Raw genomic sequence first — 27840 nt, 5'->3', positions numbered from 1 at the left:
CACAGGGAAGGGATTCCATCCCTGTGCATTTGCACCACTGCAACCTGCTCTCAGCCGTGGGTCATTGGCCATGCGGTGGAATGATAAACTGCGATAAGCAGAGATTCTTCAGCACACAGCCTCAGCCACTGAAACAGAAAGAAGAAGACTGAAAATAGCTGGACATTGCCTTCTTGTCAGTGTCCTGTCAGTCACATTCACTGTGAGCACATGGCCTCATTGTCCAAACTCCTTATGTCTGGAAAACATCCATTTTCCAGCATAACTTTGGGAATTCTTCACATTTAATTGGGAAACTTGGACTAGCATGCAGTCAAGTGCATAGCTCAGTCTTGTCATGAGGGAATGATATAGAAAATTCTTAGATCCTTGCATGAGAAGGATTAAGTCCTTTGCTCTTGTGTCTGGTTCTGCACATTTCAGCATTTCATTTTAATCTTTCCTCAAAACATACCAACACACGTGATCAAAGTTACATTAATGTGAGTATTTCCAGCAGCACTATTCTCAGCATTGGCTTATATCCTTTCAGAGATGGGAGGCATCTCAAGAAATACATTGATTTGTCTCCACTCCCATTATCTGAGTATATGCACAGATCTCCATCTGTGCATATCTGTGCATATGCCCTAATGATACAAAAAGGCCACTTAAAATTCAGTGCCTTTCAAGGTCACACCATTTATGATTTTAGTCTAAGAACTGAAATCCAGTGGGATGCATCCAAAAATAAATATATCAATGTATATCAATATCTGAGGTCTTCACAAAGAAGGTGTATTGTAATGCTAATTAACAGGCATGTTAATTGAATTGTTATTGAATACCAGGAGTTTTGCCTCTGCTGCCTTCTTATCATACTAGACAGCACAGCTCAATAGAAAAGGGTCAAGAGAAAGTTTTAATTTCACATAGTTGAAATTCCTTCCCTCGTCATCCATTTATTTGGTGGCATTTTGGACTCAGTGTGGGTGTTAAATTTCTGGCAACCCTCAGAGACACTGAGAGAAGCAAGACTCCAGGACAAAACTCTGCAGAATTCTCCATAGCCATTCCCCTTTGTCAGCTCTGTCCAAGTGGACTCTTTGAGGAATAGCTTTCTGTAATGGCAACTCCACTGAAATGTTCCCAAAGCCCTAAAAAGACAAAGCTCTTGGGAACAACGACTAAATAAATCCTGCCCTTTGTCTTAGAAATTTTAACCTTGAACAATGAGTTTGAAGAACATGGGCTCCGCTCATCAGAAATTATTTTGGTGACAAATTTGATTAATAACTCAAAATTATTTAATTAACAACTTGACAAATAGGCAGAGCTGGAATATTTTCTGGCAGTTGGCTTATATCTCAGCATGAAATAGCTCTCACAAAGCCAACGGCTTGTAATCACATCAACAAAACATGAAGAAAAATTAGACAAGCACGTGTAATATTTGTTCTGTTTATTGGATGTTAGGGTTGGAATCAAAAAGGGAGATTAAATTTTATTTTACAGTAGAAGAGACTAATCCACCTCAAAAATATTGCCAAAATACAGCCTTAAAAACTGAAGGAATTAAAATGTATGGCATTTCAGATTCTGTAATTTGAGGACTGGAATTATACTGGATAATTTAGGATGGTGAGCAGCCTTCCTCACTTAGTTTCTCATCCAATTGAATATCAAATTTTGTCCTTTCCACCACACTTCTGGTGGTTCCTCAATTTCATTCACGAAACCCCCACATTTAAGATTGCAGCTTGGACTGCACATCTCCCAGTTTTTCTCAGAGTGCCTTGGCAGATAGGAGTGTCTTGTGAAGCGCGGATGGCAGCTTATCTCATTGAGAGCATGGAACAAGCCCCTCGCAGTCCCTGGTGTTAAAGGGCTCTGCTTATCGGGAATGAGTGGCAGAGTGCTCTGGCTCAGCTCTCAGTGCATTGCACCCAGGGACACCACTTAATGTGACACTGCCAAACACCTCCCGGAGCGCTCAGGGCAAATTTCTCAATCAGGGAGCATCCTTAGGTGAAAACAGCCCCATCTTGCTATGCAAGGGATGGAAAGGTTGGTGGTTACCACTGTTGGGTCCGTGTATCTGTATGATACATCTGCTTCTCTATCCAATATGCTTCTGCTTCTCTATATCCAATCTGCTTCTCTCCAACAAGCCAGGGGGTTAAGGAGGATGTGGGAGTTCTGGGGCTTCCCTCTTTACGTGTGGTCATGGTGCGGATGCTATTTGTGTAGATTTATCTTTCATCTTTTGCTATATCCCTTTTCTGAAAGAGGAAAGATTCGACTTAATCGGTGTGAACCTTTGCTACTTGTGTTTCTATAATGATTTGAAATCTGATTAATGAGTCTTCTGCAACTGCAATGCTTTATTAGAGAAAGGAATATGCATTCATATATTAAAGAGAATAAATAACTAACGTTATGAGATAGGAATTAATTTTATTTTTGTGTTATGGTTTGTACCTCATTAGTGTTTTCACTAGCCCAGTCAGATCAAGGTCTCACTTACTAAAAACCCTGAACTCTGACTGCAGTACAAACAAAAAAACATAACAACTGAGATTGCTGTAACAATTTGCCATCTAGCGGTCAAATGAAATCACATTCAGCTCTTAGCTCAAGAAAGCCAGTGTGGACCATTAGGATTGGACTATATGCCTTGGAGTATCTGCTGTGGTCCATTGGCCAAGATATGCCCTTATACAAAACACATAACTTTGCAAAACCAAGCTCATGTCCACTTTGGCCAATAGTTTAAGATCTGAGTATGTTAAATTAGGCACCTTGATTCTGAGCACATATGTTCCCTTTAGTGGGATAACTCCTCTTCTCTTCTTGCACATGGATCTTACCATGCTGTTTTGTTGTTTTTTTTTTTTTCCATTACTATGCATCATTAGTACTAAAAGGATGGGAAGTCTCAGCAAAACAAAGGCAGTTAGATTCACATCCTTGGCTTGCTGGCACAGACTGCACAATTCTTGTTTCAAGTAGTGGGCTTAATTCTTCAGCCTGTATGACTTCAAGAGAAGTCAGACCTATAAAGCAAAATCTGCTGGTGTTGATAGCTATTCCTCTTTGTTGCTTGATGCAAACTGGAAAATTGTTCTCACATAGAATCATAGACTATCCCAAGCTGGAAGGGACCCTTAAGGATCATCGAGTCCAATTCCTATAACAGGCAATATCTACAGGAAATTCTGTCAATCCTGATTTTAGCAGTCTGTTTCATTTCACTGGTATTGCTCACCTGAGCAGGAGGTTCTGGGTTGATCTCTCATTTTAAAATGGATACAAATTGACTTTGGGAAGTAGTCTTGTGCACTACTTACGGTGTGGAAATTCTCTGTTAAATGAGTTCAGTGTTAAAAAGTCCTTAATGTGCAGCACAGGTGACCAGATAAACTGGTGTCCTTGGCAGTGAGGAACGAGAGATGCTTCCTGCCCACTGATATAAAGGATCAAGAAAGGTTAATTGCAGCAGACATGGAGATGTGACTGGAATGTGTGCTAATTCTGCCATCCTCAAATGCTTCACGTATTTTAGCTGCCTGTCAGTGTGTATCCGATGATACCATTGCTCGGATTCCAGGCATGCTTTTGAAAACTTTTTTGGCTTTTAAAAATCTGGAAGCGAATAATCAGGATTATTATGATATTTCAACCTAGGATAAATGCTGTTTTAACACATAAATGCTGCACGCGCAGGCTCGCACTCACCCAGGGACACTCCCAATGCGTTCACTTCTATGTATATTCTACACTTTTTATCAGAAGGGACTAGATGAAAAGCTAGCCAGATCTCTAGAATGCATATTACTTGGATGAAAAGCTCTTGGAAAGATTTGATAACTTTCAAGATGGTAAGAGTCACATCACAATAGTCTTCTCTAGGCTCCTTCCGTTTCTTCTTTCCTCCTCTTCTTTTCTAGACTCCTGCCAACATCTTGTTAGCATCTACGCTTGTGCATGGTCTCCATTCCTCATTTTCTTGGTAGATCTGGGTTCCAGTCCTGGTGGGATCACCACAGCCCTTCACTTGCCCTCATGCAGATATGCCAAACGCCTGTGCTGTTTTCCAGGTGTTTGTCTTATGCTTAAGGCTAATCAGCCTCATGTTCAATCAACTCTGCACATTAATCTTTGGCAGTAGCACTCTCCTTTGTTGACTGTGAACGTAACTCTCTCCTATTGTTTCTGAGAGTGGTTGCTGGCTGCTCTCCACTTAGGAACTTCAATGGGTTCTATGCTCTATGGGTTCCTTTCACGGAAAGCAGTGGGAATTTTCCATCCATTCCAGACAGACGTCTCAGAATTCACAATATAAAAAGATCCTTATCAGTAGATGACCCATATCTAACAAGCTCCGTGATAGCAGATGCTGCATAATATGTAGAACATATGCTTAAATTAAGTTCTAAGTAAAATGAAAGTTTTAATTTTCCATCAGATTGTACATTCACTTCAGAACTTTACTGTCAGGCTGTGGGTTTAAAGATGGAAAACCTTTTCAGACTGCAGCTGTTTAAGGCAACCAATGGACCGTGTATATCTCCAGGGACATTTCACCTCTTGTTGCTGCTTTTAACTTACTTGGCCTTTTGCTACGCTCCAGCAATAACATCCATCACCTTGCAAAATTGTGAAAATAGATTAATTATGGTATAAAATGGGTACACAGAACATATGGCAAATGGTGGCACAGTCAGCAGGAAAGAGCACTGGCCAACTACAGTATCAAAAAGATACAATATCAACATTTTTTCTCATGCGAGGTCCTTTTTTTTGCTTTTGTTCAGAAGTGAGTGTACATTTCTGTTTGTCCTGTGGTTACATTTACCAAACTCTAAATTAATTTCCTCTGCTCTGCAGCCATTTCTTGTATGATCTTTGAAGTCGATGATATTTTAGTGGTGCCAATAGGATTGGCTTCAAAGTCTAAATTGCACAGGATAGATTGTGCTTCAGTTTCCCATCAAGGACGCAATTCATCCCTTATTTTGCCCATTTAGAATGGTGTTCAGCATCTGTAACCAATTACACAAGAGGAGAATAGGACTTCAGAGAGTATTGCTCTTATTCTCTGGCCCTGCATCTTTTACAACTGTGTATAACTGCCCTGTTGTTCTAATCAGACCTCATTTACATGTCTGAGAACACTCTTCCTATAATAAATGCAAGTGTAGTACACAGAGGGTTGCTTTAAAACCACTAATTTTGATTATACTATTAGCAACAGGAGCAGTCTCAAAGGACCATTACTACACTGCCAAAATGTTCAGATTCATCAATACTGCAGTTAGACAGAATTGCATTGACTAATTCTAATTATTTTTTAACAATTTAATGATAGAACTGTTTGTCATTTATCATTTTTGTATATTATTTATAGAATTAAATAATCAGAGAATAAATAATAATCATAGAATAATAAGACTTGCTTCTCTGAGTGCTCTGTCAGTTTGTTCCTTTGGGGTCTACTTCAGGTGTAGCTGATGCCAGGTCACCATCCCTAGAGAAATAATGCAACGTTATACACAGCGTGAGATAATCAAAGCACTTATTTTCTACATTTGCAGAGCTCATCTTACTCACAGGGGTTTGTCATGACTTTTGTGCTGTGTAACAGAAGAATACACAAGGAAGGGGTCGAAATGTGATGGTTGTCAAATGGAAACAAGATTATGGCTTCCAACTTAGTTTTTTAAAGCCTCAGTTTTTAAAGAATAGTCTCTCTGAATCTTGCAACCACAAGAAAGGAATTGAAGGTCCAAACCCACATGAACACTCTTGATAAGCAGTGCTATCAAAGAATGTTTTGAGGTGTTTTGCATCTTCCATACATCAGCCAAGAACATCACAACTTCAAGTCCCAGTTCTACTTCCCACCACTGAACCTCACTTCCAAACACAAACTATCCTGTATCTTGCAGCTACACATAAATAGTCTTGGATTTAATTATTAAAGTTTGGTTCTCCATGAACATTCTTTGGATCACCAAGAACCTGTGGCCTATTGTGATTAATCCAAAAGAATAGTTTTACCATAAGATGATAAAATGCTCTTTTAATACATAGCAGATGGCTTGAGCACGAGCCTGATTTGAAAATAATAAATCATGGACCTGAGGCTATCTTCCCAGACTCCAAAGGGATACCTTGCCATTTGGCAAGAAGGCTCCAATAAACTACAAATATTCAGTCTTCCACTCCAAAATAAACACCAAGTGCACATGTGTGATCTCAACCATTTGCTGAGATTCACTGGAAAAGCACACTGGCATCACCAATGCTGCCTCATCTTGTATTTTAATCAGCTCCAAAGTTATCACAGAATCATGGATTCACGAAGTTTGAAAAAGACCTCTACGATCCCCAAGTCCAACCCCAACACATCCCACCATGCCCACTGACCATGTCCCTCAGTGCCACAGCTCCATAGTTCTGGAACACCTCCAGGGACAGTGACCCCACCACCTCCCTGGGGCTTTGTTTCAGACACTTCTTTAACAATAACGTTTAAATCAAATACGATAAAAAATATTATGAAGTATTCCCCTGACAACTAATAGTATTTACTCCTTGCCTTTTTCTACCTGTTCATTTGCTTGCTTCCTCTGTTCCTCTCTCCCACCCACTAGCAATCATGTGTGAGTCAGTCTCTGAACGCCATGGGTGCTGGTGCCAACAGAAAGTTCTTCAATGGAAAACCCATTCTTTTACTCTTTCTCCATTAGCATGAACCATTGCTTATGTCATGTTGCAGCCTAAGTGTACAAATGCACCAAAGCAAAATATATCTTTTCTGGAGGAAAACTTCTAGGAAGTGCTAGGTTATTTCCATTCTGCTTTTTAATGAAGAAAGAAGACAAAGCATTTGATTTACTACATTATGTTTATTTGTAAAGCATACGTTTGTTGTTTTCAAAGCTCAGGACAGATAAATTGATTTTGTTTTCTTCCAGTTTAAGACCATGTGTACCATCAGAAAAGCACAAAGAGAAATGAGCCATTTCCATGCAGAAGAGCTGTCCAGATCAGTAGTTCTCTCTGAGTCTTTCACAGATATTAATGCCCAAAATGGATGGAATTCCTGCACTGGCACAGCTATTGGAATTAGTTAGTGCTAAAACAAAAACAAAAAAGAAAGATATTTTCAGTGACAAGATCCCTGTGTCCACCAAGGAAGAATCTGTTAAATACATAAATACAATCCCAGTTGTGGCCTTGTTCAAGGTTCCTGCTGGTCTCAATGGACACTACAGAAAATCAGTATGGCTTTAAATCACCTTTGGACTCCTCATTTCCAGTCACAGTATGCAGCAGGTAGCATTGTGGGACCACTGTGCCAATGGATACAACCGAGTCAGACAAACCACTCTGGAACAGCTGTTCCAGATACTTAGATGCCAAATGATGGCAAAACGTGCTTTAATGGATTTTCCAAAACATCCTGGAGCTTAGTCTTTCAATTTTGCTAGGCAGTTTACTCCTTCTCTCCAGAATGGGACAACATGTTCCTGCCTCACAAAGGTGCCACATGGATTTAGTTTTAAAGGACAGAAATGTTTTCTTTTTCCTACTTACGTTCACTCTTTGTAAGCTTGTAGAGAGGTAGGCCCTTGCAGAGTTGTTCAATGGGTCTACCATAGAGAAACCACTCTCTGACACTCCCAAACATGGCATTACCGGATTGAAACTGTACCCACATAACTTTTGGAGAATAAATTTTCTTCATAGTCTAAAGAGAAAATAGTAGATGTCATTAGTAACGTAACTCTGGTTTCATGTGGCTGAGGTATCCTTTGAGAAAAATCCCAAAATCTAAAATCGTCTCCCTTTGCCTCGTACAAAGCCTTAGCTAAAGAATCTGTTTTACAATATTTTTTTCAACCTGTTTCACTAGATACTATTCCTATCAATACAGTTAAACTGAGTTGTATAGATAATTAATAAATTGTTAATTGACATATAGTCTAGCAATTTCCAAATACATTAATCCTCCCAATCCATAAGGACTCCATAAGAAGTACAATAGCAAATGTGCTACTGTTGGACTGTCATAAGTTGTGCCAGAAAAATCACAGTTTGGTCAAAGTAAATTGATTTCTAAATTCTGTTCTGCAAACAAAACTATTTCAAATGATGTCAAGCACAAAAGATTGGCGTGTTCTATATGATATTTCTTTGAAGTTCTATTTTGTCAGATCTGTTCCATCGTTGCTAACCAGTAAAAGACATTCCTAAGAACAACAGCTCTTCTTAGTGCCCTGTAACTTGCACACAGTAGACTTTTTTTGTATACAGAATTGATTTTTCTATAAAATCACCTGTCTCTCAAAAGCCTGGCGTCCAATCTCTTGCAGCCTGGGGATGGAAGCTTCATCAATTTTCATGATGAAGCAGGCATTTCGTGAGAACAACCTGGTTGCAATATATCCCTGTGATAAAAATAAATAAATAAAAAGCAATTAACTAAAAACGGTTACTGCTAATGTGTGTTGATTCACCCTCGTCTTTAGGGCCATCTAGAAGAAACATGAGGTGGTTACACTGACTATCATGGAATGATTTCTCATTTGCATTGTCACCTTTGGGGAACGAAAAAGACTTTAATGTCTGTCTGTAAGACTTGAGTGCTCTTTTCCCATGGACTCCTGCTCCACTTGCAGTACAGAAGTGATGGCAACCAGTTCTCGACTCTCTTGCACTGAGGTCAGTGACATTCTTCTCACTTTCACAAATGACCACCATGTCATCACAAGTCTCTTAAAAATGCATCATCACATTTGTGAGATAGAAATTGCAGAAGAGGAGAAGTGAGGGGAGTCTTCAAAGAACCAGTGTTTCAGGGCAATTCATAATGAAAATGCACCAATACAATTTATCTGAATTTACAAACCTCCTCACAGAGATTGTTAGAGTCTAGGCAGAGTCTTAGATTTACTTACGTGCTGGTAGTCAAAAATGGTGTCAGAGGAGTACAAGCCAGAGCGAACATGGACATCAGCATAGTTCTTCTTGTTGTCAATGGTCATGGACCCGGTGACATACTCATTGCTAGGTGCCGGCAGCAAATAAGTCTTTGGTAAAAAGCATAAAACCATTGTTCATCTGGTTTGCACCTTTAAAGGCACAATATAAACCAACGATACAAACCAACAATCATGATTGCTTCATCTAAATGTGAAATCCTTTTACAACTCTAGGAATCAGAGTTTGCACTCGAGGTGGGGACTAATTTTGGTAGAGGTTGAGTCATGGTGAGAGGGGAGGGGACAGACCCACACCACAGCCCAAAGAGAATTACGTGGGGCATCACAGTTATTGTATACAGCAGCAGAGGAGGCTCCAATTTTAGGCTGAGCCAAAGAGACCTATGTTGCCTATATTTCTTGCTACTACATAATTGCATAGAACTGCCTTTTCGATTTCTTGCCTCTTGTCATCTTTGGTAAAAGCTATTTATTCTGTGCTTGGCAATAAGCATCATTTTAGTTTCTTCTATTATATTTCTCCCTTCTGAGGAATCTAATGCATTTTAAAGTGCATGCACCAGTAGGCTTGCCAGTTTAGAATCATAGAATCATAGAATTAGCTAGGTTGGAAAAGGCCTACAAGATCATCTAGTCCAACCATCCACCTACCATCAATATAACCCAACTAAACCATGTCTCTCAATGCTACATCTAAATGTTTCTTGAGCTACATCTAAATGTTTCTTGAGAAACATTTCTTGAGTTCTTGAGTTTACTTACCTCCAATGCAGAAGTTTGAGTCCAGAAGACTCCCAGCAAAATGAGAACTGCAGCCTGTAAGAGGAATGAGCACTTCACCCAACAGAAACACCAGGCAGTGTCATATCAATGGACAAGGTGGGACAAAAAATTCAGTTCATAAACTGAGGTGAGCAGCTGTACTGTCACTTTGAAACACTACCCTCTCCACACATGTGTTAGTTCAAAGCAATCACAGTTCTGCACTGTAATATTCCTGATATTGGCTTTCTTTTGCTTCTAATAGTAAAAATGCAGAACAACTAAGGCACTGTTCGCATCTTTCAAATCCACATGATAGGTTACTTCTTAATTTGTCTCCACAATTGGAATTATTTAATCGTAATTAAATCCCCCTTATGAACTGTGATCAGGTTCTGCATTCTCCTCTGAAATAATGTTCCCACTGACTTCAGGGAGCATTCCCAATGAATAATCAAAAAAAACCCAAATACATGGATCCTACTAGTCCCAGTACTGCACCACTACTCTGAACATCTTCTTTTCTATATTTTTATTTTAAAATGAACTTCTTATAATATAAATTGAATAAAAAAATGTATATACTTACAAATGCCTTCATTTTTCTTCCAGCAGGAGGTTGTGGAGGATAGGAACTCAAGAAACTCCAGAGAGACCTTCAACTTTTATATCATCCAGTAGGTGTGGGAAACACTTGACAGAACTGCTCATTGACTACATATCTACATGCCAAGGTATCTCATATCTGAAATTTTGGGCTGGCATAGATAACCAGATCTCGATATGTTAAAAGCAGTCAATACATCAGCTTTTGTGTGAATAATCACTCCTCAAAGGCCTATTGTTTGCTGGTTTAAACTTCAGTGGAATTTCCACCCCTTCTATTCCTTTTTTTTTAATATTTAACAGGATATTGTCTAGAACAAAAGGACATCAGGAACAACTCTGCTATTCATTCATACAATATGCATTTTGTCTTCTGAAATACTGGAAAAAAATACCAGCACCATGCAGGCTTACGTGTCAGCTACTGAACAGATCAACTTTTCAGCCATTTCTTCCATCTAGTATATGCATGATCTTTTCTAACAAAAAGTATTGCTCATTTTTGATGAGGCACTGTGATATGTATCACATGCATTGAAATTAGTGACACTGTTAGGAGTAACAATTTTGCTTCACAGACACAATCTGGTTGACTGATATCCTCCTCAATACAAAAAGGAGTGAGATGAAACTTCAAAGGATGTGTGGTTCACACATGGCCACAAAAGAAGCGGGATGGAGATTCCTCCTTTAAAGTTACAACTGTTTCCTATATTTTATGCCAAATGTCAATGACCACGGGACATTGCTATGAGTGCTCTCCTGTGATTATGACCTTGCCTGGGCTCCTCATCTCATAGAATCATAGAATCATTAAGGTTGGAAAGACCACTAAGATCATCTAGGCTAACTATCAAATCCATGCCTGTGACCAGTCTTGACCTTTTCTTGAACACCTCCAGGGATGGTGACTCCACTGCCTCCCCGGGCAGCCTGTTCTAGCACCTGACCACTCCTTCTGAAAGGAAATCTTTCCCAGTATGCAACCTGAACCTCCCCCTGGCACAACTAAAGGCCTCTTGTCCTATAAATTACCTCTTGTCCTATAACTCCACATCATTTAGTGCACATACCTTGACCAATCACACATTACATTTTACTTGTCATAACTGAGTCCTATTCCCTTCTCACAAAATGAGGATCCAGCCAAAGAGCCAACAAATTTCTGTCACTTTAGTCACAGAATCAGAGAATGGTTGAGATCAGAAAGGATCTTTGCAGGCCATCTGGTCTCATTCACCAGCAGGGTCACCAGAGCTGGTGCCCAGGACCACATCCAGTCAGGTCTGAAGATCTCCAGCGAGGAGACTCCAGCACCTCTCTGGGCAGCCTGTGCCAGTTCTCTGAGAGCCACAGAGCACAGAGGGTTTTTCTGATTCTTAGATGGAACCTCCTGTTTTCCAGGTTGTGCTCATTGTCTCTTGCCTTGGCACTGAGCACCACTGGAAGGAGCCTCATTCTGTCTTCTCTGCATCCTCCATTCAAGTATTTATAAACTTTGTTGAAATGTCTATTAAGCCTTCTCTTTTCTAGGCTAAACACTGCTTGCTATTTCATACCAGATGTGCTCCAGGCCCTTCAGCATCTTTGTGGCCCTACACTGGAATATGTTCAGTACATCCAGGTCTCTCTTGTACTGAGAGGCCCAGAACTGGTCCCAGTATCCCAGGTGCACCCTCACTTGGACTGAACAGGGGAAAAGGACCACCTCCTTCAAACTGTTGGCAATACTTTGGCTAATGCAGCTGTTAGCTTTCTTACTGGCAAGGGCACTTGGCTAGGTCCTGGTCAACTTGGTGTCTACAAGGACTCCCAAGGTCTTTTTTGCAGAGCTGCTTCCCACGTGGGGGACCTGGGGTTGTTAAATTCCTTCATGACGGGTGTAGGACTTTGTACTTCCCTTTGCTGAACTTCATGAGGTTCCCATTAGCCCATTTCTCCAACCTGTCAGTTCCCTGTGGACAGCAGAATGGCCCTCCAGTGAATCTGCCACTTCCCCAGTTTTGTGTCATCTGCAGACTTACTGAGGGTGCCCTCTACCCCATCATCCAGATCATTAATGAATACATTGAACAGTCATTAACCATCTGAAGAAAAGGTGAAAGAGGTCATCCAGGCCTTCAAACAAGCCTCAATATAAAAGCAAATTGCATGCATTTGCTTTACACCGTGCAGCTCTACATGGAAAATGTTATCTCCAGTGTAACAAAGCTGTGCTGCTAAGCAATATATCAGAACATAAATACAAACACACATGAAATTGTGACAAGATGGTTAGATTAGTTTAAATTAGATTAGATTGGTGTTGTCCTCCTGTTGAAAGCTGGCCCTGCCCCTTCTTTTCAAATGGTTATTTGTTTGCAAGATTACAACCTTTCACAGCAGGATTCATGAACAAGCCCAAACGAAAAGCTTTAGAAGTTTTAAAACTAATGTTAAATTAAATTCCCAGTATTCATTATGTCTTTATACATTAATTTCTTTTAAGAAACTGCCATGGCATTGAAGCATAAGCATCTGCTCTCCTAAGCCACACACGAGAGTAGATTAATCAGCAGTATTTAGTGAAGGAGACATGCAACAGTGGTCATGATCTCACGATTTCCACCATATGTTGAACAGAATGAATTCTACTGATCCAGTCAGATGAGGCCAAAAAAAAAAAGTTACTTTCTGAAAAGCACTTGACTAATTAACCTTATCGCAAAAGAGAACATACTTCTAGTTGGGTCACGTCTATAACTTGAAATCCATACATCTCCCAGTAATATATCTGAAATTATCAAGGAATCATAGAATCGTTATGGTTGGAAAAGACCTCTAAGATCATTTACTCCAACCATCCACCTACCACCAATACTGGCCACTAAACCATGACCATCAGTGCCACATCTCCATGGTTCTTGAGCACCTTCGGAGACGGTGACTCCACCACCACCTTGGGCAGCCTGTGCCAGTGCCTGACCACTCTTTCAAAGAAGTTTTTCCTAATATCCAAACTGAACTTCCCATGGAGCAACTTGAGGCCATTATCATGCATTCTCTTGGAGGAAAGACTATCCATGACCATGACACATTCCTCTAAGTGCCCTTCTGTCTTAAGTAACAGAAGCAATGCACTGCATAAGAAGGGCTATAAACTGCTCCAATTTCTATGCATGCAACTGTTGCTTTTGCCCATCTTCAGACAGAATGAGTTTCAGGTTAGGAGGTGACCACTCAGAACTCCTCCATGACCCCAAAATTTCACAATGGTACCCACTCTCTCAAGACAGTCTTGCTTTGGATAATTTTGATCTAAATGAAGACTTGCAAACTTTTCCCCATGTGAACTAGATGATCTTAGAAGTCTTTTCCGACCTTAATGATTCTATGATTCCTAACGACTCTATGTAGTCAGCTGTTATCCTTGTAGTCAGACTGGTCCTATCAGCACAGAGAAGCTTATTCAGAACAAGGAATATATTGCCACAGCACAGAAATGTATACTGTTGGAAGAAACTTATTTCTCAGCTAATTTCATAAGGCCAAATATTTTAAAATACATTCCAATTTAACTCAGTAAAATATTATTAAGTTACAGAATTACTCTTAATCTATGTCATGAAAATTGAAAGAAGAATTTGACACATTATTTGACACCACCATCCAGTAAAAATCATTTAAACAAACAAACCTTGAATATCGTATGAAAAGAATACTTGAATAATTTCAGTTCATGTCTGATAACCAAACAGGAATTTCAACATACAAGGGAGAGAGATTTAATCAAGTTAATGTGGGAATAATACTATCAAAACAAACTTTCTTGGTGACTAATACTTTTTTTCATGTTCTTTTGATAAATATTTGCTTTATCAGGGAGTGAGTAGGTAGTGGGAGGAAAGTAAAGAATGAAGCAACGCCTCAAAAAGCAACAAAATTCTCTATGATTATGTTTGCATTCAGCTGGGCACGCCACGCATGGGATCAAGATGGGGTGACATAGTCTAGAAAAAAAACATGTTGTCCATGGATGGGACAATTCAGTAGTTAAAGAAAAAAACAAGCTCCTAGGATTAATCCATCAGTAATTTCTGTAGTTTTAATTCTTTCTATGCACTAACGTGAAAAAAGAGAACACACATGAAAACGTAAGTATGTATGTGCAAAATGAAAAGCTGAGAACAGGGTTAGAACTCTAGGGTAAAATTGCCCTCAGCCTTGGGAGTTTGCTGCACAGTGGTACAAGGACTTACTACAGAAACAGAGAATGCTTTGATCAGAGCTTTAAAAATCAGACGGAGAGATACAAGCCTGTGTTGGAAAAAGAACAAGATCTCATACTGTAAATGCATCCCCTCCCTGCCCTTTTTCCTGGCTTCTACTACTGTAATTAGTTCCATCAGCGATTCTTAATGTCAAATGCTCTAATTGTGTATGTTTGCCATGCAAAGCACTTCAGTAATCAAAAGTTGATGGAAGATTTGGAGATTCAGGCTTCCAAGTGTGACGCATCAACATAATGGCCAAATTGGCGATGGTTGTTAGAACAAATGGACCAAACCGTGTTCCAACTCATTAGTAATGACACCATGGGGACAAGCATTACAGAGTTCAGCTTCTCAATGTGTTTCTTGGGAACTAGTCAAGAATTAAATTTCCAGAGACTATGAGAGGATTTTGCGACATTCAAAATAAACTCCTGTATATTTTGAATCTTTGAGGCTAAGAACATGCAGGTCTCCATTCAGCATCCACAAATCAGATTGACTGGAAGAATGAAATCCTTGTGCTTGGTAATTTATTACTTTCATTCACCATTCTGTACATCTCATGTGAATTGCAAAGTGGGTGCAAAATGGAGGGAAAAACAGTTGTTTCACTCACAGTATTGTAGTCCAAGACATCCATTATTAATAAGATTGAGCCCTCGCTGATATAAATGAGAATCTTCTTAATTAAAGTGAGATTCCCTGACCTTTTCAATTACAGTTATTCAGCAACTGACAGCATTGGAGAATTTGGTTCACAGACATTAGTTCACAACAGAATCTCCATCATCCACAAATGCAAAGAAAGCAAAGTGTGCCAACCCATACTAACTACTGCAAGGTGCAGGACTGATGTACAGAGAACTGACAGAGCTGCTGTTAAAAAAATGAGTACCTCTTAAACTGCTGCTTCTTTAACAAGCAGAGCTGAGAAACAAATCCAGATTATCTGGGGATATGTAAGTATGATGACCTTATAGATAGCCTTTAAAGGTCCCTTCCTACTCAAATGATTCTATGATTCTATGTATCTCTGTACATCGTGCAGCAATGGAGATCATTCTTGGGCAACAAGACTCAGACTTCTTCATGGGCCAAGGAAAATACTACGTAAACATTTTCAAAGTTTCTGCAGCAAACAAGGTGAATACATTCTTCCTGTGGCTCCATATATAATTATAAATTCAGATGATCATAAGAAATCAAGTTTCTACATAGCAATAGATATAAAATGTACATTGTTACTGCTCCTGCCTTACTCATCTTTGATAATCTCAAGTTTATGGTCCATTTCTTGAATAAACCTTTAGTTCGTAATCAGTATTTTTGTAATTAGTAATTAGTACTTTCGCTCAGAGGTGAAGACACAGAGTCTCAAGGATGGAAAGCAGATCCTCAAGGTCAAAACAGTGCAAAAGGGTTCAGGACAGAAGGCAAGCAAAATAACTCAATAACTTCTATTATAGGGATCCAACTCCATCATTTCTGGGGGCATGAATTAACAACTTTTAAATCAACAGAGCTGGTAATATTGCTATTTTTAAAATGTTATGAACCATGAATAAAAAAATTAGGCTGAGTTCTTCATCACACAAAGTATAACTACAAATTTTATTAGGCATCCATTTTCTGGTTCTGATTTTTTTCTCCTTTTAGAAGTTACTGTTGAATTCTTTCATCTTACCATTACAAGATTTCTTTAATCTTTCGATATGTAATGAGTTCAATTAGGCTTGTATCAAAGCCTACTCTTATCAAACTGCTTCCACAGGAAACTCGTCATGATTCTGTGAACAGAGGACACCTGCCAAGAAGGTAAACCCATTTTACTTTGGGATATTACTCTATAAGAAGTAAGAGTACACATCAATTACCAGCAGAACCTGCCTCATCTACCATCAAAATGAAGTTCGCTGTAAGTACATATATCACTTTCTCATAAAACTGCTAATGTTGGAGAGTTTTTAAATTATTTTGAGTCTTTCTTGGCACCTATAGAACTATCACTGAATTATGTAGGGTTTACAGAGCAAAAAGGCCAAATGGGTTGCGACTTCGTGGGTGAAATTTCATTTTTGGCAGTGACCTCATTCCATAAGCTTAGCCAAACATGGAAGAGGAAAGTGCTCTGTTTCAAGAGTGAGATGCACACATAAAATCTAGGAAGGGCAATATTGTCTCATTCACAACTCTTAGATGCAAGTCAATGGTCTTACTGAGTTATATGAAGTTAATTTACAGCTGTCTGTTGAGAGCATAAGAGAAGAACCATGAGCTGTGAGACTCAAGTGCATGTATGAGAGAGTACGAAGCACAGCGGTATTCACAGTGGTCTGAAATTGCTGCAGAATAATTTCCAAAATGTTAAATACTCTGAGTCACACTTGGATCTTACTATTAAAAATTCTCCTTCGAAGTCAATGAAATTTGTAACGGGTTCAAGATTTGAGGGTTTGTCTCCAAGAGAACAGTGGTTCACAATGGTTATTGTTACAAAAGTACCTAGCTTTAAATCTTACATGACAATATACCAGCAGGGCTTTTGACCCTAAGGAAATCTGAACAACAAGAAGCATGTGATCATCAAAACAGTGTAATCTTATAGAGGGGTAGCAATCTGTTTTTGTACAGAAATATAGTGCTTGCCTTCCTCAGCTTTGTATTTGGATGCATGAGAAATGTTATGAGGATGTTCAAGTCCCATTTCTGCTGTGTTCCAAGGACACAGCTGTGCTGCACACTCATATTCCAACCCTTTGCAATGGGTACACATGGATACTGCATGGGCTTTCTCTGAAAATCAAAGACCTCAGTGCAAAGTTCACTCTTAAAAAGCAATACTTCATTCCATCATTTTCCAAGAGTGTAAGGAACCAGGGCTGGAAATATTTTTAAAAAACACTGTTTAAATTAACTTTTTTACCTGCACAAAATATAATTCTAAGGTTAAGAGCAAGTTATATGAATTGATTGTCTGCATATTTATGTCCTCATCAGATTAACTCCACTTCAGGAAAGTGCTGAGCATGAAGTTAAGCAGGAAGTAAAGCTTATTTTAAGACAGCAAATAACTTGATGCAAGATGAGCATTTGTTAAAGTATTGTGAATTTCAAACGTTCATTTCAGATTGTGGTTGCTCTCCTTGGAGTTCTCCTGGCTCCAACCCTTGCCGAAGAGGTAAGTATAGTGCAATGATGCCATAAGAACTGATGGGTTTTACTTGTGACATCTGAAAAATATATTTCTGAAAATGAAGCTGTGTTCTGAAATCTGACACTTAGCATGAAGCTGCTTTTTTTATATACAAGAGAAAATATTTAAGTGGTTGATATCTCAGGCAAAAACATCAGTTGCTAGATATGAAGTCAGTAACAAATTCTGACTTTGAGATTAGTATAAATACTGTGAAGTATTTATGAATGTAGTATGGTAGCATGAAGGATCTGATTGGAAAATACAGTGAAATACTGTAAATTATTGCAAATTCCTCCTGCGAAAAGGATGGGTAATAAGGAATTTTATTTTTCCTACATTTTTTTCTTCCAAGTTGCTCTTTTAATATCAAGTTTAACTTTTTACTTTAAAGAAAATCATCCAGTGTTTAAATGTTTTCTTCCCAACTTTTCCACCTGGTCTATACAGGGGGGCAGGGAGGAAGGGTTGGAGCAGTAATGTTGTTAAAGCCTGCCTGTCTTCACAGAATGGATACCATTAGATATACATAGAAAACAGGTCTTGCAAAGGTTTGAATGTAAGGTTTGATGCAAAAGTACTAAGGCCTTTGCAGTGCTGAGGCCGGTTATCTCCCTTTTATTCTGGTCTTTAACAGCAATTATTTTCCAAAGTATGGTTACCATAACTATAACGTGAAAGACCTCTGGGAATCTCGAAACCCAAATCCTCACTATCTTTCATTTTTTTCAAAAATCAGAACCACAGGGAGGCCAACGGTGAAGGTCCGCACCTTCCACCCCGTGTTGAAGGTCCACACCTTCCACCCCGTGTTGAAGGTCCACACCATCCACCCCGTGATGAAGGTCCACACCTTCCACCCCGTGATGAAGGTCCACACCTTCCACCCCGTGATGAAGGTCCACACCATCCACCCAATGGCGAAAATCCACACGTTCCACTCCGTGGTGAAGGTCCACCCCGTGGTGAAGGTCCACACCATCCACCCAGTGGCGAAAATCCACACTATCTAATCCACCATGGAAATCCACACCACCTACCCCCTGTTGAAATTCCACGCCATCCACCTCGTGGTGAATTTCCACACCATCTACCCCATGTTGAAATTCCACACCATCCACGCCCTCATTTGGTCAACCCTGGGTTTGCCATCAGGCCGCCTCAGAACTGGAAAACCATCTGGGATGCCAAGACCGTAAGTGGCTGCCCCCATGGCTCCAGCAACTTTTTGGCTTCTACTGCAAAGGGTCATGGTGCGAGCTGATACTGGGTAGACACTGGAGTTACTTGGTTGGTCTCTTCTTAAGATGTAAGATGGTTGATGTAAGAACAAGCAATCCAAGACAATCTGTGGGGACGACCAACCAAGTAACCAAGTTGCACAACTGTTCCATGAGTTCAGCAAAGACTGTATAAAGCTGCAAACCTGCTTATTATCATGCTGCTGAAAAATCCAAATTGGCACTTAGGTTAGCACTGGAAAAGAACTAAATGTTTTTCAGAAACACCTAAACTTCAGCAAGATCATGAGGTTTTAGAGGTGATGCTTTAAAAATGCTCTCATTTAACCATTTTATAATTTCTGCTGCTCTGATTTTCATACGGCCTAGATAATACAACACATACAAGTGGCATAAGCAGTGAAGGCCATTTATTTTACTTTCTGTCTATCATTAGCCACCACCATTTACCTAGGCAATATAATTGACAAACATTTTCTTTCCCTATGATTAATTGCACTATATAAAGCCTTTGATTGTGTGGGTGGTTTTTTTTGGTGTTTTTTTTTAATAGTCTTTCTCTTGTTTGCAACAAGACAAATGGTTTTGTTGCTGTTGGTTTTAACTGTTTGTTGTTTTAACAGGGCTTCATCGCAACCAAGGTACTGGGAAAAAACACTTGCATCATTAGCAAAGCTGATACAGGATTTAACAGATTTGAGGTAAGCTGGTGAATGAAAGTGCTGAGAAAGTTAACCAACTGGGGATAATCAGTCTTGGGGAATGGTTTAGTAGGCATTGTGGGGATGGGTTGACAGTTGGACTTGATGATCTCTGAGGTCTTTTCCATCCTTAACGGTTCCATGACTCTATTATTCTGTATCAGTAGAAAAAAGAAATGGTTCCTAAAGTGAAGTTTCTCAGCAGGGCTGAGTTGATCTAAATACTTCAAAAGTTGCATAAAGTTAAATAAGCAGAAGCGGAATAAACTCTTCTGTGTTATGAAAACATGGATTTAGAACTCCAATTTTATTTTCTTTTCCTAAATTCTGTATTCTGGCTTTGTCTCCTTGATACTAGGGAGCTAGCACTGGGTTCCTTCCACCCATAGAGCATCGTTACATGATCTCAAACAACAGACTCCTGAACCTGTACCCATATGGACCACGCATTCAAAGACTGTGCAGAGGAATTCCCACTTACTTTGCTTTCCCATCTCCTGGTGAGTATACTGTTAACTAGCATTTTTTATACAAAAATAAGCAGTAATAAGTCTTTTGTCTAAGACAATTGCACTAACAGTTGCTTGTGGTATATGTCTAGAAAGAACCAACTCGATTTTTAAATTGGGATTTTGTTGAGTTCAACATTTCTGATGGTAGAATGTAATTATAGAAAAATGTCAGCTGCATTGTTCTCCTGTTTCCTCAATTCAAATTTAATCAGCTTTTTTCTTTCCTTTTAGCATCAAACTTCTCAGAGGATGATGCCTCATGTATCAGAAACAAGTTCAGAAACATGTGGTTCACTTACTGCAATTTATAAATTTCTCCTGATGAAATTTTGAGGAAGAAAATACACATATCTGCATATCCATGAAGAAGCTTTTTTTTCCTTGATGATCTTATCTTGATCACAATGTCAATCATGTATCTGTCTTCTCTTCTGCTCTTGGTGGAGCATATTTTCTTTCAGTAAAATGCATCATCAGCCTCCACTGGTCTGTGTTTTTATTGATCCTTTTAAAACGCAGAAGCAACACCAAAGCCAAGTTGCTAAACTGTCCTTCCTAAAAATTCCAGTTCTGGCATTTAAGTCTGATCTTGTAGTATTTCCTAGAGATTTGACATTAAGAAATTTTCCATCATTGCTAAAGGCAAGTGGTGTTACCCACTACATAACCATATCAGAAAGAATTAAGTCCATATGTATGAAAACAAGCATATTTGTGAATTATTTTAATTTCAACTTATTGCTAAAATACTGTAATACCGTGTTTTATAAGAAAAAATAATAAGCACTGCAGCGCATTACAGACAAATACAAATGCAGAAATCAAGCTTTCAGTAACAGAATCATTAAGTGAAATGCACTTTGTAGTTGAATATGGGTATTATTTCCCAATGTTTCACAAATATTTAACATAAGAAACCAAAAAACCACACCCTAATCAAACAAAAGTATAGATGGACATTTTAGAGTTGAGTTAGGCCAAAACTAAGGCAAAATGGCTGGAACTCATTTCTTCCATGGATCTGAAGGGATTAATTCAGTGACTGGAGCTGGCTGGAGGATATCAGATCTTCACCTCCACTCCTTTCTCAGATGCTCTTTTCCTGGAGTTTTGGAAGGAGATAACCTATGAGGTGCTTTATTGTTCATAGAAGTCAATGGTTGCTCTACGTCAAGGATGCAGCAGTCTTTCTTGTTCAGCAAAATGTAAAATGAAATGAAAACCAAAGCTTGCCTGCCTTTACCCCAAAATTTTAGCACCTCCAAACAAAAGTAACCATGTGGCTGCAGTATTTAAACAAAGCTCCTGACCAACTTGCCGGGGGTTTCTTCTCCTTTTCCAGCTTTACCCTTCATTTTCCCTGAGATAAAACAGGCGCTCTACTTATCCAATAGCTTGTCACTGGGAAATGTCTTTCAAGGGGCCTGCTAGCCCCTGTGACAGATGACACCCCCAGTAAAGGACAGTGTTGCTCCACTGCTGCCTCCGGTTAAGGTCAAAATTTCAACCAGAGGGCACAAAACATGAGCAGCAAGGTCCAGCTTCTGCCTAAGCCACTTAAAGTACATGCACATAGGTTCTTCCAGTTATTGTAATATTACACAATGCAATGTGAGACTGCAAGAGTACCGGTCCCAGGATGAACCCCTGGGGGACACCACTTGTCACCACCTCCACTTGGACATAGGTCCATTGACCACAGCCCTCTGGCTGTGATCATCCAACCAACTCTTTATCCATCTAACAGTCTAGCCTTCAAATCCACATTTCTGCAATTTAGAGATAAGAATGTGGTGTGGGACCATGTCAAAGGCTTTGCACAAGTCCAGGTAGATGACAACAGTTGCCTTCCCTTTGTCCATCAATGCCATCACTCCATCATACAAGGCCACTAGGTGGGTCAGGCAACAAGTCAGTTCTCCCTCCTCATTTATCAGAGGGAGTACACTCTCCTTTGCCTGTTTCTTCTAACCAGCATATCTAAAGAAATCCATCTTATTATTTTTCACATCCCTTGACAAGTTCAACTCCAGCTGTGCCTTGATTTTCCTGATCCTATCTCTGCAGCTCTGTTTTTCTTCTATCACACAGCAGGCATAATATGAAGATTCAGTGGAACTTACTTCTGTTTGTTTTTTTTTCAAATGGGGAAAAGGTTCATGACTTCAGCATAATTAAAAAGCCATAAATAATCTACTAAACAGATCTGAATAAAATCCAGGACACTGGGAGAACCTAATTTGTGAGAGTGCATCAAAAAAAGCCCCCTAGGAGGTGCAGACTTGCCTCTGTTGTGCCAGAATTTGATCCAATATTGCTCTTGCAGCACAGGCTAGAAAAGATTTAGAGAGAGAGAAAAGAAATTCTCTCAGTTTTGAAAAATGTGCTGAATTGCAGTTGGACAGTTTCAGACTCTTTACAGTGATTCTCTGGTAGAGACTCAGATTGCACTGATTGCACGCAAAATCAAACTCAGCAACTTGAGAATAAAACCAATTATTAAAGCAAGTCCCCGAGCAAATCTTCGCCTCTTCTCAATAAACTTTTACTTCACCGTGGAAGATAAGCCATGGCAAGGTGAAAAAAGCTGTTGTTGCTACCTACAATAATAGAGACATCCACAGACATAGCCATATGTTGTAATTCAGTTGAAATTTTATTGAAAAGCAATTTTCAGTGGCAATGTTGCACTTAGGTTGCATATTCTGGTGGAACTGTGGTTATGTGGTTAAGTCCAGTATGTTTTGTAGTTTGCAAAGGTTCTAACCTATGTGTATTTTCCCTAATGTAGGGATATTTTATTATGACCTTAGATTATCTCTGATCTCAAGTTTGAAGTAAATTTTCAAAATTAGATAGCAAATATGTCAGAAAGTTATCGCAAAACACATTTCCTTTTTCACTGCAAATGGATTCTTATCTGATAATTTTGTCAGACTGACAGGTCAGAATTTGCATAAGTATAACCCCTGTATTTATGAAACAGTTATGGCAGGAAATAATGTCCAATAACACAAAGACCTGGATACAAATTACCTGATAATTTACTTTCCATACTTAATCATTCTGTGCTTGATTCTGAGAGTAGCGTATATAAGGCGAGTGGTTCGCCCTGTTCGTTCCATCTGCACTTGCATCTGCTCTGCAGTCAAGATGAAATTCACTGTGAGTATGCAAGCTACTTTCTTCTTCTATACTAAAACTCAAACCTATTGCCTTTTACTTCTTATATACTAAAACTCAAAGCTATTGCCTTCATACCTTGGAAATGCCTTTGCTCATTTATAGTGAAAAGTTACTCTATGGTGAGGTCTCTCTCTTCCAGGGGTTGCTTTTAGGCCGTATTAGCCTAAATAGATGAAGGGGTAAGGATCTTTGTAAAGGCTGATTTATGCACTCTTTGATCTCACAAATCCTAGATCAGTGCCCATTCTTACCAATGGGCTTTTTGCAATCTGGAGCACCACGCTATGGATCAAACCACTTTCTTGTGATGCGTATGCAGAGGAAATTTAAATTCTCTCTCCTCTATCTTGTAAAATATCTGTGTATATTGCATCAGTGCTGTATTGATCTCTGTAGCAACTTCAGATCCTGCTCTTAAATATGCAGATTACCAGTATGCGTTATTCCAGGGTAAAGCAAGGATGAGTCACATTAGGTGACCATTGTAAAACCAGTATGGAAGCAACAGGTTTCCAAGGAGTACATCTCAACATCAGATTAGGAAAAAGGATTCTCATGACAAGATCTGTCAGCCAGACTTGCAGTTACATTTTTATGCTTTCAATATTCCTTTCAGATTGTTGCTACCGTCCTTCTTGGACTTGTGCTGACTCCAGCTCTTTCTCAATTCCAAGTGAGTATAGTGACCAAGTTATACGTTGCTGATCTGCTTCTACATTCCGTACCTCATGAACTTTCCCCCTATCTTTAGAGGAAAAGAGTCTAAATCTTTTTCATGCACAAGACCCCAAAACCACGAGACAACCACTGTAAAATTATTCATTTTAAGATTATTCATTGAATATATTAAAATAATTCTTAGAGCTAATACAGAATGCTAGGGCCTTACTCTTTTGTCACTTTGACAATACAGTGGTCACTGAAGGCGCTCCTTATGGGCCAGCATTTGTTATATTATAGCAGTGACTTTCTAAATCTCTGGGGAGATAACTGACTGCAACTTGGAAGTCTAAAAATGTTAATTTTGTTCTCCAGTATCAGGATGGGAAAGGAATTAGGAGACAGTTCCCTAGGACAATCACCATCAATGTTGGCCTCAGCTTCCAAACTCTGACCATTGATAGCAGCTCCCTCGTGGCAATTATTGAGGCAAACTCAGCTGAGAATGCATGGACATCTGTTTGGAACTACCAAACTGTGAGTAGCAAGGAGCATGCTTTTTCAGAATATTTGCAAGGAGCCTAGCTCCTATAAAGCCCAGCGAGGTGGTGGAGTCATCATCCCTGGAGGTATTCAAGAACTGTGGAGATTTGGCACTTGGGGACATGGTTTAGTGGCCATGGATGAAGTGATGGTTGGATATGGTGATCTTAAAGGTTTTTTCCAACCATAATGATTCTATGTGTGGGCATGGTGTTGATGGGTTGATGGGTGGACTAGATGTCTTAGAGATCTTGTCCAATCTTAATGACTCTAAGATTCGATGAAAGCTGACCAAAATAGAGAATTTGTTTCTTTATTCTTATCGCATCTAAGTTTGGGGGTAAAAACTCTCTATGTTCATTACTTTGATTTTTAATACAGATCTCTATGATTTAAAAGCTGAATTCCTGGGTTCCAACTTTTTTTTACAGGGCTACATTGCAACCAAACTTGCAGGACAGGGAGTCTGCTACATCTCTGCAATGAACAGAGTCGTGATGCCTGCTTTCAACTCAATTGCTGTCCTTGCTGAAGAGACTAACGTAAGATGAAAACGGGCAGTTACTTTCCAGACTTGCCCACAAGAACTAATGACCCTAATAGCATAAGTGCTCAGCTTATTAGCCTTTTATAGACAGACTCCTTTTAAAGTTTGAGAACTAAGTCTTTATTAAAAATTTCAGCTTTTGAAGGGCCAGAATGGGAGGGAAAAGGAGATAGTTATATTCCAGACTTGAGCAAAACCATTCACCTCTATCTACAGTTCCAGTCTTGCCTTCAGTAAGGTGCATCTTTGTGCCCTCTGAAGCTTATCTCAACTTGCTTACCAGCAAGAAGGAAATGTATTTGAGTGGACTTCCAGGAACTCTTTGATAAAATTCCACTATAATTTTGAAAGCATATATCAGTCTCAGTCATCCAGGCTAAGTGTGTCTATACTCTGGAGTTCATCAAGCTGTTTCTTAACAGAATGCTTCCTCCTCCTTGAGAGGTTTTTGGAAGTCGTATGGTGTTTTTTCAAAGGAAAAAGAGTAGATTATTCCCCCCCTCCCTCCCCCAATTCTCTGAAAAAATTGCTCCAGAAATATGAATGTGCACAAAATTAAATGGATCAAGGCACTGATCTTGCTGAATTATGTTATTTGATGTTTAGAATGTGAAAGGCGAAAGAGTGCTTTCAAGGACCATCAGATACGTTGTCTCTAGAAGACGTGCTCGTGAACTCGTGACTTACGGAAACGATATCTTCGCTCTCTGCAGAGGACTCCCAACCTACATTGCTGTCGAAGAGTCACAGCAGGAGGGTGGTAAGTGTGATCATATGAATTTTAAGCTAAACAGGTGATTTTGTTTAAGGAAGCTCAAGCTGTGGCTCAAAATTTTGCAGACTGAACTCCTCTGTAATGCTAACTCTGTAAAGCAGCAAGGCAGTCTGAAGAACTACTAGAGACTGCTGACAGTTTATTGAGGAATCTCACCATTAAACGGCTCCTGTTGAAGCCAAGAACTTCCCTTTCCCAATATTAAGCCAAGCTGCTTCATACCCTGTTTCTCAGTGGTAGAATGATTACATGACATAGGAGTTTAGTGGCCGAAACTTTACAGGGTTGTTTGAAAATGACAAATCCTGACAGGACCTATTAAATATATATACATAATTGTATAATACACAATAATATATACTAACCACATAGAGTATAATAGTGCCCCTTAGTACTAGAAAATGTAAAGATTGTTAGATAGCATGTCTTTGCATTCCTTTGCTTGAGTTAAATATGCAACTGAGTACTCATAGACTTAAATCATTTCTATAGCAACAATTAAAACATTCCTTAATCAGAGGTAAAGTGCAAGCTATTGCTATGCAGATGAGTAGAAATCATTAGCTGTCTTGCTGTTGGTGCCATAATCAGTGTTTGATGACTTGCAGTACCATCTTGGGAATTAACTCACAGTATTTTTTTCTCTTTCTTTTAGGAAACCAGGTCTTCTACAACCAAGACGCATGCTACAGACTTGATGTCCTGAATCTTGTGGGCATTGACTACTGCCGTGCTGGCAAAGTTTGAGCACCATACCTTTCTTGAACCTAGTATCAACGCCCAATAACTGAACAAAGCCATCCCTGATACTATTCTTCCCTGACATCATGTCTTTTGTGAGTTTTGTTCTTCATGATTCAGATGTTGTAAGAGATCAGACGGTGATAGTATCTTTCAAATAAACACTTTTAGCATGAATAAACTGTGTCTGTTTTCTCATTGCTACTCTCTTAATGATCAATGAAAGCTTCAAAAAATAAAGAACTCCAAATAATAGAATGGTTTGGATTGGAATTTAAAAGTCATCTATTTCCACACCCCTTGTCACGGGCAGGAACACACATGGTGGCTTCACACCGGTGGGTAGCTCAACATCACCAATCTGTAGCTCCCTGTGTCCTCCTTATTTTCCCTTTGAAAAAAGGATGCTATGCTTCCCCTTTTCCAGTCACTGGGGACATCAGCTCAGTGCAACCTCTTTTCAGATATGATGGATAGCAGCTTAGCTACTCCATATGCTTGTTCCTTCAGGACCATGTTCAGACCAGGTTCCATGGACTGTTCACTTGTATGTTCCTCAGATGGTCTCAAACCTAATCTCCTGTAGGGGGTGGGACTTCATTCCCTGAGCCAAAGGCTTTAACTCAGATTTGAAGATGCAAGAAAATGAGCTTAGCTTTCCTTCCTTAATGCTATACTATAAAGGGACATGAAAGATTTATTCCATTGATGCTGCCAGGGCCATATAGAAAGAGCCTTTATGCTTTCCCAATAGCTTGTCTAGGATCTGCATTTCCAGGCTCCCAGTAGAATAGATTTGAAAAGAATGAAGCCAGAAATATAGGAACTATTTCTGCTGAATTAACCAAGGCATGGGACAGTGTATCAGATTTATGTCAGGCTTTACTCTACAGCAGTTTGAGAGGATATGTGTAGCAGGAATGCTAAGTCACGGCTTGAACCAGTGATGGAGCACCTGGTGGGAAGGCAGGGCCAACCCAGTGGAGCTCAGGTGCATGCAATGCAATGCACCTGAGTGACCAGAAGTGGAGCCAGGATCCACCCCTTCCCAGACCTCATTTAAGGGTTGGCAGCAGAGGTAAGGGCCTTTTGCTGGAGATCCATGCATACCTGAGGCCTTCTGAAGG

At 39.5% G+C, this 27840-nt stretch overlaps 3 protein-coding genes across 3 annotated transcripts; 2 read left to right on the top strand and 1 right to left on the bottom strand.

Annotated features, from left to right (window-relative positions):
• On the bottom strand, window positions 6874-10475 carry GKN2 (gastrokine 2). Its single transcript, XM_021375097.1, has 6 exons — window positions 10345-10475; window positions 9756-9809; window positions 8949-9080; window positions 8328-8438; window positions 7585-7738; window positions 6874-7123 (listed from the first exon to the last, which is right to left on the bottom strand). The coding sequence occupies exons 1-6, from the start codon at window positions 10354-10356 to the stop codon at window positions 7035-7037; spliced, it is 552 nt and encodes a 183-aa protein (XP_021230772.1). The 5' UTR covers window positions 10357-10475; the 3' UTR covers window positions 6874-7034.
• LOC110387200 (protodermal factor 1-like) lies at window positions 16436-20740 on the top strand. The gene is made up of 6 exons (XM_021375073.1): window positions 16436-16529; window positions 17742-17792; window positions 18547-19002; window positions 19672-19749; window positions 20108-20249; window positions 20493-20740. Exons 1-6 carry the CDS (start codon window positions 16518-16520, stop codon window positions 20570-20572), a joined length of 819 nt encoding a protein of 272 aa, XP_021230748.1. The 5' UTR covers window positions 16436-16517; the 3' UTR covers window positions 20573-20740.
• GKN1 (gastrokine 1) lies at window positions 23365-26883 on the top strand. The gene is made up of 6 exons (XM_021375098.1): window positions 23365-23426; window positions 24064-24120; window positions 24483-24644; window positions 25082-25192; window positions 25804-25957; window positions 26628-26883. Exons 1-6 carry the CDS (start codon window positions 23415-23417, stop codon window positions 26717-26719), a joined length of 588 nt encoding a protein of 195 aa, XP_021230773.1. The 5' UTR covers window positions 23365-23414; the 3' UTR covers window positions 26720-26883.

This window comes from Numida meleagris, chromosome 21 (genome assembly GCF_002078875.1).
Source record: "Numida meleagris isolate 19003 breed g44 Domestic line chromosome 21, NumMel1.0, whole genome shotgun sequence".
Classification (NCBI taxonomy): domain Eukaryota; kingdom Metazoa; phylum Chordata; class Aves; order Galliformes; family Numididae; genus Numida; species Numida meleagris.
This window is presented reverse-complemented; position numbering and strand designations above follow the sequence as displayed.